The sequence below is a fragment of the Oncorhynchus tshawytscha genome, linkage group LG02 (genome assembly GCF_018296145.1).
Source record: "Oncorhynchus tshawytscha isolate Ot180627B linkage group LG02, Otsh_v2.0, whole genome shotgun sequence".
Lineage (NCBI taxonomy): Eukaryota > Metazoa > Chordata > Actinopteri > Salmoniformes > Salmonidae > Oncorhynchus > Oncorhynchus tshawytscha.
Genome location: NC_056430.1, coordinates 61,025,691 through 61,038,167, shown reverse-complemented (window position 1 = coordinate 61,038,167; position 12,477 = coordinate 61,025,691). Strand labels below are relative to the sequence as shown.

The 12,477-nt window shown below is 43.9% G+C and overlaps 1 protein-coding gene across 1 annotated transcript; it reads right to left on the bottom strand.

The window, feature by feature from the left end:
- Window positions 1–6,545: 6,545 nt before the first annotated feature.
- Window positions 6,546–9,625, bottom strand: LOC112265554 (interferon regulatory factor 2-binding protein 2-B). Its single transcript, XM_024442959.2, has 2 exons — window positions 8,075–9,625; window positions 6,546–7,744 (listed from the first exon to the last, which is right to left on the bottom strand). The coding sequence occupies exons 1-2, from the start codon at window positions 8,859–8,861 to the stop codon at window positions 7,005–7,007; spliced, it is 1,527 nt and encodes a 508-aa protein (XP_024298727.1). The 5' UTR covers window positions 8,862–9,625; the 3' UTR covers window positions 6,546–7,004.
- Window positions 9,626–12,477: the final 2,852 nt, after the last annotated feature.

Genomic DNA, 12,477 nt, shown 5'->3' with positions numbered 1-12,477 from the left:
TAGGACTTCTCATTCTGGTCGTTACAATTCAAGGTCCTCAAAGCACTTCTGTGACATCCGTCTTTGTCCCTTGGAACCTAATAGGTGACACACTGCTGGAATCAGAGTAAGAATAACCACACCGCTGACAGGAACTGCATGACTCCAATGAAAATAGCCCAATCTATAAATCCCTGTTTTCCATTATTTTTTTAAAGCGGAGAGAAGAAAAAAAAGAGAAACTGTGTTCTTGTTTTCCGAACAGTGATGACCTGATTTCGCTCAGCTTGTCTGGCAGTGGTGACCATTATCCCAGCGCCCTTATCAGCTGACTCTGGATCAGATGGACAGGGATGAGGGAATCTCTTCCACGCCATCCCGCCATGGATGGGATACACAGGTCATAGGTCATTTGGATTTGTTGTCTTGTCCGCCCCTCTTTCTGGCTAAACCACTTGTTACTATAGGTCTTACACAACAATGCTGGATTGTAGCCGATGCATAATGCTGCTCCGGCCATATGCCACCTACTCATTTGCAGTCACATTCATTTGTCTGAGTACATCATGTAAGAACGGATGAATCACGTGGCATAAACAGTTGGACGACTGACAAAATGCGCTTCACTGAATACTGAACCACACACAGAATGGAACTGTCTCTACTCTCTAAGTACTGAGGAGATTAATTGAATGTGTGTGTGTGTGTGTGTGTGTGTGTGTGTGTGTGTGTGTGTCTGTGTGTGTGTGTGTATGTGTGTGTGTGTGTGTGTGTGTGTGTGTGTGTGTGTGTGTGTGTGTGTGTGTGTGTGTGTGTGTGTGTGTGTGTGTGTGTGTGTGTGTGTGTGTGTGTGTGTGTGTGTGTATGTGTGTTCTACAGTGTACTGACAACACACATAAACAAATGAGAACAGACTTTGTCTCTGCAGCGATCCATTCCACTCACACTCATCATCCCCAGTGTACATTGCCCGACGTTGAATGTCGGAATTTCATAGATAACATATGTATTCTTTTACTTTGCCGACTTGCATGGACAAAGTTTAATAGTTTGCAATAAAAATGATACAGAAGAGAAATAAGTCCAATGGCCAGAGAGCTTTCTCTGCCCCAACAATAATGTGGAAGATTTAGACAACAGAAAAACCTAAATAGCCCCCCACTCAAAAAATGTAATACTCACAAACTCACACACAACCAAAATCCCTGGATCATTGGCTCAAACTGAAAAGAGGTGGGGTGGATTTCAAGGGCCTACTTTGGTTTCACAACAAAAGGTTGTGCAACGCTCGTCAAACGCCAACAAGTCTGTAACACATTTACCAAAGGAGGTTCGGGGTTGGAAGTGGGCTCTCCTTTCTTAAAGGGGACGAGCCATCCGCGTGCCATGCTGTGTAGGGATATTTAATTACAAAGCAGTTCATTTCACAGACCTGAGGGAGATAATACATGCCCCCCTATCAGGAGCAAAACCCATGTGGCGCCAAAGCCGCTCTGTATTTAAAGCTTTTTCAAAGCCGAACACAACACAGAGGAACAGGAAGGATGTGAAATATCTACATTAAAGAGTCAGAATCTCAGAGATTACAACCCTTGGGGCTGGAGGGCTGGGGGGCTGGGATCCCCATTTCAACGTTGCCAGAGAGCAGAAGATGAAAACAACGGACGAGACTTGCCACTCCAAATCCGAGCACCCTCTTTCTTGAAGCAGTATAAGACAAGACGGCCCTCCTCGTCCCTTTAGAAGACGACTAATCAAAGTGGTTATTTGAAAAGCAGAACATCAAGGCCAACATTAAAGCATCCACAAATTAAGAATTGATAGAAGTTGAGAAAAAAACTTGGCTCTGAAATATGGGATAGGGAAAAGTTATATTTAAAACATAATACAGAAAATTGTCTGATGGAAAATCGCCTAATGGAAAATCGTCTCGCAATTTGATTAAATTGTCCTGCATAAAATATATTTCAAAAGAAACTGTAAAAAGTGGTTTCAAATGCTTATTTAGGTTTTTGTTTCCTTTTTTTGCGAGGCCAAATCTCACTTAAATTGGTAACATCAGATACTAGGCATCCAACTGTTGATAGTCACTTCAATAAAACATTTCCAACGGACAATAAAAGTATGTTCCAGACCAGTCTGCTTCTCCGATATCGTCGTCTTGCCAACAAGTCAATGACATATGAGCTATAGCAGAATCAATCTGGTACTTGGACAAAAAACAACAACTTTGCCTTCAATAAAACAAGGTCTAGAACTGTAGAAGGCCAATTTTGTGTACTTGCTTCAATTTACCTTTCCTCCTAACCATTGTGAACACTCGCCCAGTAAGCAATTCAACATTTTCCTGCAGCAGTTAGGTCATAAACGCCCAATATGGGCCCCACTTAGCGGGTAGCTATTTCCTCCGCATGCAGATTGACGTGGCACATCCACATTGCCTGGTGTTTACTTTTCGCCAGAGAGCGGTAACTAGGCAGCGGGGCCCACTTTCACGATACACACAAAGTTCACTCTCTGTGTGTCGATCTCTATATTTGGACCGTCCATAAAACCTATTTTCCAGATAAAGGCTTTGGGAGAGTCAACAGAACACGCGTTCCTTTCTTGGTGTTGGCTGCTGGGTGATTAATGGCAGCAGAAGCTTGCCTGTTTTCTGTCTAATTATAGTGAGAGCAGCTGCTGGATTTGACCCTTCCTTCTTTCCCTCTCACCTCCCCCACTCCCCAGCGTTCCCCCACACACCTTCTTTTTTTTTTTTTTACTGGGACAGCAAAGGACCCTGGAATGTCAGCACGGGCCCCCCTTGCAGCCGTATAACACACCCGGCAAAGCACAGTGGCCCCCACACTGGATTTTCAAAATCCAAAAGTCGAGATCTTTTAAATCGCTGTTGTGGCAGGCCAGGGCCCAGACCATTGTGCATGTGCCACGACCGGCAGCCATTTGTCATGCGGGGCTGTTGGGTGACCTTTTGGGCAGAGTTTGGATTTGGATTACCTCCAGATGAGATTATGCTATCCTAGTTAGCCTAGGCAGGTCGTTTGGACACAGCGATCACTTTTAAAATGCACATGGCAAACACAACCTTAAACAACCTCGGGGCCTTACAAACAAAAATATGGAAATGTTAGTGGCACTTGTTGTTAGCGATTTGTCCGACGCGTCCGTCCTTTCAGACAAGCCCTGACATTTCAGGTCTAAAAATACAGGGGTGAATGTTTTAAGAGAATTTGTGGGAGACTTATAAGCAGCAGAGGCTCATATAACCTCCAGAGACAAACATTGACATGGCAATGGTTAAAAATGAGTTACTATAAAAGTGTTAAAAGGGAGGATACAGTCTGCTGCTCTGTTTGGAAATTGCTCCAGATTAACTAGGCCTACTACTGTAGGCTACATGGAATGACGAACACCCTCAAAGTCATTTTGAAACTGTTTTGTGGAACAGCTTTGGCTTTTAGTTTGATATTACATTTGTGTCATTCAAAACCAAATTGTGGATGTAAAATACATGTAGTTATATTCCTCCAAAACACCCACCATTCCCTAGGTCTCATTCAATTGAATGTAGGCCATGCGCTTTTAATTTATGTTGTTATTTGATAACTCCCACAGGATCTATGTTGAAAGCTGTGTGGTACAGATCAAAAAAGTTTAGGCTTCTGAGGCTATTTTAATACAGAGCTAGGTAACATTCGTTCAACAAACCTGTATTGGAAAGTTCACTGTTGCAAATTCCACATGGCCGACCCTGTGCGCACACTCCTTGTGTGTTTATTATCATGCGGCCTTCCAACTTCATCTACTGTTTCCTTCACAGGAACCATCATGTATTTTGGAGTCAGGAAGAGTAGGGGAGGCTGATTGGTGGGGGGTTGGGGGGGTGCAGCTGAGCAAACAAAGGGAGTGAGAGAGGAGGGAAAAGTCTTAAATTCTTTCTGAGTGTGCCCCGTAATTTGAGCAAACCTATTAATCTCGGACGACTGGCTCCTTTTTCACCCTCAGGGTGTTGAGTTTCGGTGACACATGAAAAGGAATGAACTGGCACGGCTGGAATTCGAAGCAGAGAGCTGAGCACCAGCCAGCGTTGCAGATGAGCTGGCACCAATGTAACAGAAAGCCCGGGTCAGGTACGAACCGTCTGCTCCCCTCCCTCCCTAGACATCAAATGAATCAACATCGATCCGCACAAAATGGAACCTGACAAATCGGCTGCGGCCAAGTCTGTGTAGGTCTACTGTGAAATAGCTACAGTGCACATTGGGTGAATCACTGTCATTTTATTACATGAGCCTAAAGTGCTCGCCACAACATTGGAGGGGAAAGAGAGAACATACAAAATATGTGCAAATATTTTTTAGCAATGTAGGCCTAGCCTACTCATTATCAGTGAATGATTTCCATTTACTGACCAATAAAATGTAATTCTACAAAAACAACAGTGGGCTAATGTTTGATTTATGTTGAATTTGCTAAGTCTCTGAAAAATGACATGAATTGAAAGTACAGCTGCAAGGTGTGCTATGTAGGGCTATATCTAGACCTATTTCCTTCCAAAATAGAGCTTGCTCGCTTGTAGTCTATAAAAACTAGAAATTAGTTTACCTGTGGTAAATTCAGCCATCCTATGGGGAAAGAATATGGTTTTGGGATAAACGCAGAAGATAAAGGGCTGAGGCTATCGCAGGCGTAAAGTATCTTATACGTTTTGTTCTATGAGATAATATCAGCGATTTAACTGGACTTTTATGAAGAAAAATGTGTAACATAAATGCTTCAAAATTCATGAAAAATGACATTAACTGATGAAGATTATCTCATAGAACAAAATGTATACAAATCTCCTAAACCTGTGTTTACAACAGACCTTATTTTTGGCGTTTATCCAAAAACTCCATTTTCCTATTGACGGTGTCCAACGAACCATGGCGGAGTTAGTGCCTATGAAAGAACGGCACTACTATTGCTCTCTATACCAACCTTGGACCGTGTTGTCGTCAAACTGGGTCAGTAAAGGGTTAAGTCTGGATTTGGCCGCTCCCCTGAATGGTGGGTGAATGCGAGGCGAGGCCGCAGAAAAACAAGCCTTCCATTCATCTCGTCACCGTGTGACCAACCTTGAACAGTGGAAGGCGTGTTATTGCACCGGAGGTCCCGGGCAGGCAGCAGCAGAGATGAGAGGGGGACGGAGGGGGGGACGGTGACTCAGGAATTCCACTGAGGCGTACACATGACCAAGCACCTCTTTTATGCCCTCTTTTGTGGAGGATGATATTCCTGAGGACTACAATGCAGCCATTGACTCAATGGGGTTCTGATGGCGAACCATGTCAAACGCCCGTGTGTGTTTTGTTCATGTGTGCACTGTAGCCTAGAGAGGGGATGATTATATATTAATTTTCAGATAGTTGCCAATAAACAATTGATCCAGAGGGGAAATTAACAAAAATCAGCATCTACAAATAATGCATTGTTGTTTATGCTGTTGGGTTACTAGGGAGATATCTAGGTTATCACCAAATGAAATATGTATGCAGTCGACATTGGCTGTGGCTTGCAGATGAATAAGAGATTATCTCCAAAACTGGTTAACCCGGCTCGAATGGAAGAATCCCTTTCACACAGTGCACGCTACATGTTTGCTTCTACAGTAGCCTCAACGAATGTCGTCAAAACTATTTCTCTGGATTGCATTCATAACTTCTTGACAAGCATGCAGCGTTGAGTTGAGGAAAAAGCCAATACCTCCAATCAAAGATCACATGTGCTGAGCTCACAAGTAGTCACATGACGTAATCATTTGTGACTTCACATCCTTACTATGTTTTGTTTTGTATTAGGGCGTGGATGCAATGTGTCAAAGGCAATGGCCCTGGGGGCGAAGTGACAAGAGAATAGATCTGAAAGAGATTTAACTGAATATTGTGTCGATCTTATTGATCAACATGACTCCCGTACATTTTAGCTCCATCGCTAGCTTTGAACAAGAACTGAAACAACTCCCTACATTCAGGCTGACTTAGCAAGAGATAATGCACAGTAGAGGCTGTTTCAATTGTGCAGAATCACTCTACAATCAACATCCCCAATAAACAGTGGTGTGGAATTACCTTAGTGAACAGATTAAATTAACATTTAAGCCCTTTTGGGTTAACCGTACCTGTACTTATTAGTATGACATACTAAGAATACTTTTGTTTTTACCAGCATAGGAGACATGCGGTAGATTTGACTAACTTAGTGGTCATTAAATGTACAATAGCCTCATAACTGCTGTAAGCAAAGTAAATCACGAGTATTAAAACCATCTGAGGAATTTTTCATGCTGGCATATTCAACTGTATGTTTACTGCTGTATAGAAAATCTCCCCTCACTTCTTTTCCTCCCTCTACTCCCTCGCTTTGCTACCCCACCCCCCAATCCTCCCCGGGTCCCATTTTGTTCTTGTCAAAGGTATTGCATCACTGCCCATGAGTGATTCATAATCGGGACATGTCTCTCTCTCTCTCCCTATGGCTTCACTCATTACTAATTGCAGGGAAATAAGCAAACCAGACACTAGTTATTATTACAAGGTCAGAAATTGTATTTGGCAAGTTTTTTTTAAACAAGTGCATACAAGTACAGCTAGAAGCAATTCAGTTTGCCAAGTGCTCGTAGAGTCATATTAGTTAGTCACATTCTATGTTTAACAGGGACTGCCACCAGAACTAAAAGTACATCGAAAAAAAGGGGGAGGAGGAAAGTAGTCTGTTATGATGAGTACATACCTTTATCTTCAAAAAAAAAAAATATATAGAAACACAATGTATTGAAAAACAAAAACAAAATAATAAAAATAAAAAAATTATACAGCCATGTTTACGAAGCATACAACTTCCCTTGTGTCCAATATGTACACGTCCATCAGTTTCTTTTGGATGGTATGCATGGTACGAGGATCTATATTCAGTTGTAATGGTGTACATGTTGGTTTTTGTTTGTTGTTGTGGTAGTTAAAAAAAAAAAAACGCTGGTAAAATCAAGGGTCTCTCTCCTTTTTTACTTTCACGTCCCCTGCCAAGATGGTGGCTATTTCACCCTGCATGAAGGCCCATGGTACGTTGGAGCCCACCAGTGGGCATTTCTCCCCGCTGGGGCAGTACACCTCTCCCGTGGCCCCCTGCTGTTTGATACTCTCCCGGGAGCAGGGGAAGCAGAACTTGTGCGAGGGCACTGACGGACACTGGACAAAGTGTGTGTCCTCCAGCCTCTCGTGGCACAGGGTGCAGCACAGTGGCACGCTGCCCGGCACCGACGAGTCTGGAATGCTCTGCGGCGGCGCCCCGTGAGGGTCCATGCCCTGCGAATGGGCCGTGGCCACCACCTCCCTCTGGGTCAGCCGCCGCTGGCCTGCAGAGGACGGGGACAGTGGGCTCCCGCTGTTGCGCCGGCCTGCTGCCGTGGTGGAGTGCACCTGGTTGGCGTCCTTGGGCGAGCCAGTGTTGCCGGCATTGTCAGCGGCGAGGATGAGTGCTGCCATGGGCGACTGGCCGTTCTGTGCCGTGGCCGCCTCCGGTGGGGTGGTGCGACTGTGGGGGGAGATGGTGGAGGGTGGAGCGGCAGAGAAGCCTGGCAGGGAGGCCGGGGGCATCTTGAGGACCTCTGAGGGCGACGGCAACCAAGGCTGGCCCTCACCGCCATTCATCTTGGGGGTGGAGCCCTCGCCGTCGGGCTCTGGGGAGGCTTTCCTCTTCATGCTCCGCGGGTGCTTCCCTCTGTCTGTTGGAGAAGAAGGAGGGGTAGGGGGTAGAGAGAGAGGAGTTAAGGGTTAACAAACATTCCAACCACCACAGCAGCAAATGTGCATGCACTGTACATTAAATGAAAAATCTCAGAAAGTTATGTTATTTCATATGTAAAACAAAACAAGTTGTCTAGTCGGAAGCCTGCTGGGGATCTGACTAGGGGAAATGTAAACATGCATAAACAACCATTCAACTGAAAACCCACGTCAACAGTGGAAAAGTAGCTGACTAAGAACACTGCCAGTTCCTGTTTTAGTCTTCCAAATGAATGTATTCCTGTGTGAAAAAATATATACAATCCTACCTGGTTTTGAAGAAGTTGCACTTGTCTCATATCCCATGACGCGCTGCATCGCCGCGTGGTCTTTCTTGAACCTGCTGTCGAATGTGTGGAGAGCCATCAAATCCCTCACTGTTTTGCCCTTGCCCATCCACTCCTCCGCCCGCTTGTGGCTCTCAGACATGTCCGACATGCTATCCGGTCTATGCTTGTCTTTCATATCCTCCCCGCGCTTGCCGTGGTCGCCTTGACCAGGAACATTCAACGCGCCCGGCATACCCATTTGAGCTGGCCGACCATTGAGTGTGTGTACTGGACCCATGTTTCCGTTCACTAAAGGCACCAGATTGGGAGGAACCGTGCTAGTCCTGCGAGGGTTGGGGCTCTGGCGGTTCAGCTCCGGTGGGTCGTCAGGTTTTGGAAATCCATTTGGCACAGGGATGCCGTTAACTTGCCTCCCCGGTTGGTACTCCGGTCCCAACCTTGGCGGTCGGTCAGAGAGGGGATAGCGATCCAGAGGCTGAGGCGGACGCGAGCCGGGGTCTCCAGCCGAATGGTTGTGGGACTGAATTTCCTTCCCTGAGTGCTGAGGTTTGCCTGGACCCGGAGATCTCCCGTCCTGGAATCCATGAGCCCTCTTCAGCTGTCGGGCAGTCTCAATTACAAACTCAATCCGGTCGGCTCCCTCGTAGTTGACACATCCCCTGCAAACGGGTTCGGTAAAATCCCAGATCATCGCCCATGGCATGCGGGGCAAGTCACACAAATAACATGACTGCCTCCTCGAAGCAGCTACAGCCGCGGACGACATAGTTTTCGTGAAAAGTGGATACCAAATTCTCCAAATCTCCCTGTGATTCGTTTTATTCTGCAGAAAAAAAAGGAATCGCGAATAATTGTGTATTTTCCCTCTAGCCAAGCAGCCTTAAAACAGCCAAGTTACACTGAGAAGTTCATTGCAGTTGTGTACTTTACTACGGCGCGCCTCTATCTATCTCGCACTACAACTCACAGCTCGAACTCAATGTAGGGCGGTGACGTCACCGACGACACACCACGAGTGCCTCCAGCAGCTCCAATTCTATTTACTTGATTCCTCGACAGCCCCTCCAGCGCATGCTCACCTTTTTTTCTCCCTCTATCCGTAGGCCCCACCACTTGTACAAGGAGTTAAACTGCCAGCAAGCCCTAAAGAGAAACTGGTTAGATGCAGTTGAGCCCTGCTGCTAAAAGTAGTTATTTAACGTCAAGGTAAATTGTATCAGATGTTGATGATAGGCTTCTGATTACTGAGAATCAACATCCAAAGATTTCAAAGCAACAATTATTGCGGCTCCTAAATTGTCTCACGAATATATAATGCCTTTGCATGCAACTCAACAAGTGGCGTCACCTATCTTGCGCCTTTAGTTAGCCTATGTATGCTCTCCCGGGCTGGCACTAGAGCCCTATTTAGCAAATCCTCATTCCAGTCACACTGCCAGCACAACGTCACGAGGCAGATAGCTTTCACCCAACCATACAATTCGACTCTGTGTTACTATGGCAGATTATACCCCCCCTTCCTTCGTCCTTTTAAAATGGGATAGCCTCTTTCCAATCCATAGTTTACGATTTCAGCCTTGCACACTCGGCTTGTTTAGACATAAAAATAGATTAGAATAGTTGCATGATGAAAACTAACGTCGAAATATTTATCATTTTAGAAATATCCATGATCAACTGTGTTTGGGCTACTTTGTCAATCGCTTGTTACACACGCCCCTTATTCTAAGCAACAATGTATCACATAACGAGGTAGTTGATACCTTGTTGCAGTCATACTATGACGTGGCGCGTGCCTGCAACATTGTTGTATTTCGAAATTTGAGAATATAGCGCCTAACCACCGTTTGATAGCGATGTTCTCCGTCGTTATCACAAAGAGCGACTGTGAATTCCCTCATCGTCCAAATATTGGATGAAGTTCAGCATGACTAACTCACACCAATCGACGCCTCGTGATTCAGTAAACTCGACAACTCACAGCCTGTCTGACTGGCGAATACGGAAACCCCCAGATCAAAGTCACAAACCGACACATCGTTTGCACTTTTTTCAATTACAGCTCCTTCAATTCTTAAGTCTAGAGGCTATTCGTGTGGATAGTTCATTTACTTTGATAATAATTCCACATAGCCTAAATGTCACTCCGGTCTGGTCTTGTTAGACTGTGAGGAAGGTCAACAAAATTGCCTTAGGCCTAATAAAAAAAGTGTTGCTATTGCATGAACGGTGTTTGTAGCCTATATAGCTCACTGTAAGATTTGACAAAAAACGATGTCTTCATTGCCAACCGACCGAAGAGTTTTCCGTAATTTACTTTCTCTCTTTGTTAGGGTTAGCCACACAATTGTAGAGTGTGAGGCAATACCGCTTAGGAGACCTGCGGATACAAAGCAGTTTTTTTTTTGCAAGCATGTAGCCTACTTTATGATGACGTTCCAAACAGGAAGTGGTTTTTAGTCACGTACTCGCCTCTTAACTCGCCCATCCGTGGAAAAACAAACTACCCATCCTGGCTCGCTGCCAAAGATCACAGACATGAGGGGTAGGACGAGCGAGTCACAGCAAGCTAAAGCCAAATACCAAAGGAAATGGTTTCTGAAAGAAAGCATGCTCTTTGTTAAATAGACAGTTGCCTAAATGTGATGAATAGTTTCATTTTTGGCTACACCTATTTGTTTCCAATAGGCTAGACATGGGAAATGGCAGCTATTCATTGTATAGTGGGCTCCTGAGTGGTGCAGCGGTCTAGGCTACCTAGACTTTTTCAATCCAAAATGATTCACTGGAATTAATCAATAAACACAAAAGCTGACAGAGACTGAGTACATTTTTAATTAGGCCTACAGTTGCATATGACAGGACTACATGATGCATACCTGCATAAAGTAAGCTCAGCCCTGTGAGTCTTATTGTCCAATCATGTTACTTTCTCTGTGTATACAAAACCCCACTGTGCAACTGACTAAATATACCCTTTCCCTTCCCTTGAAAATATAATTCATATGAACAAGGCCAGAAATTTTTCCCAGGATAAAAAAACAAACATATTACCTGATTAGAAAAACTCTTGTCCCATCATAGCCCATATCAAATCATTTTACAACAGAGTAATCATAACATCTAAGGTCCAGAATTTTAGTTGGTTAGGTTGGTTACCAGATCAGGAAAAACTACAGACCCCAGAATTTTGGGGACTCCTGGACCTGTGGTGCCACCTCTACTCTGTAATACTACTAGCCACTTAGCAATTGTATGAAGTTGGCTTTAGCTATCCCAGTGGTGGAAAAAGTACCACATTGTCATACTTGAGTAAAAGTAAAGATACTTTAATAGAAAAGGACTCAAGTAAAAGTGGAAGTCATCCAGTAAAATATTACTTGAGTAAAACTTTAAAAGTATTTGTTTATAAATATACTTAAGTATCAAAAGTAAATGTTATTGCTAAAATATACTTAAGTATCAAAAGTAAAAGTATAAATCATTTCAAATTCATTATATAAAGCAAATGAGACTGCACCAATTTCTTGTTTTTAAAATGTATGGATAGCCAGGGGCACACTCCAACACATAATGAAGTAGATCAGAGGCAGTAGAGATGACCAGGGATGTTCTCTTGATAAGTGTGTGAATTGGACCATTTTAAGCATTCAAAATGCAAAGTGTACTTTTGAATGTCAGAGAATATGAATGGAGTAAAAAGTACATTATTTTCTTTAGGAATGTAGAGAAGTAAAAGTTGTCAAAAATATAAATAGTAAAGTACAGATACCCCCAAAAACGACTAAGTAGTACTTTAAAGTATTTTACTTAAGTACTTTACACCACTGAGCTATCCCAACCAGGTTCTCAATCTCCAGGCTATCAATCAATTTAACAGTAGCTATCATGTCTAACTATCTTAGCTGGCATAACTACTTGCATGTTTGTTAAGAAAGCAATAACTAAATGTGGAATAATACTCACGAAAAATAAACATATTTGAACATCAAATTAAGCATAATGATTATGGTTATAGATTGCAGAGAAAAGCTGTTTCAGGTGTTTGAAAAATGCTAAATTATCAAATTTACGGATAGCCCTTCTCCGGACCATACCCCAGCCATCCTCGTGTACTTTATGCCACCTCAGATTTTTGGGGTGCATGACGCCCCTGAATGTAAAAAAACTAGCTGTGGAATGATGACTGGCCAACAGGAGAGCAGTGAACCACTGACAATGACTCAGCATTAACAGTAGCTACACAGTCATCTCTTACTCAATGGTTTGTATGACTGTATCACGTCGGTGTGGATCTGCATCGACCAGACAGCTGACTTGATGTGGCCGTGGCCCATCTTGTCTCGTCCTTCTCTCTTGGCTGCAACACACATGCCCTGTCT

Bases quoted from the DNA above. Each gene is read 5' to 3' on its own strand.
- LOC112265554 (XM_024442959.2), bottom strand. From the start codon at position 8,861: ATGTCGTCCGCGGCTGTAGCTGCTTCGAGGAGGCAGTCATGTTATTTG. The intron at 7,745-8,074 runs GTAGGATTGTAT...CTTCTCCAACAG, and splicing joins TGCAACTTCTTCAAAACCAG to ACAGAGGGAAGCACCCGCGG.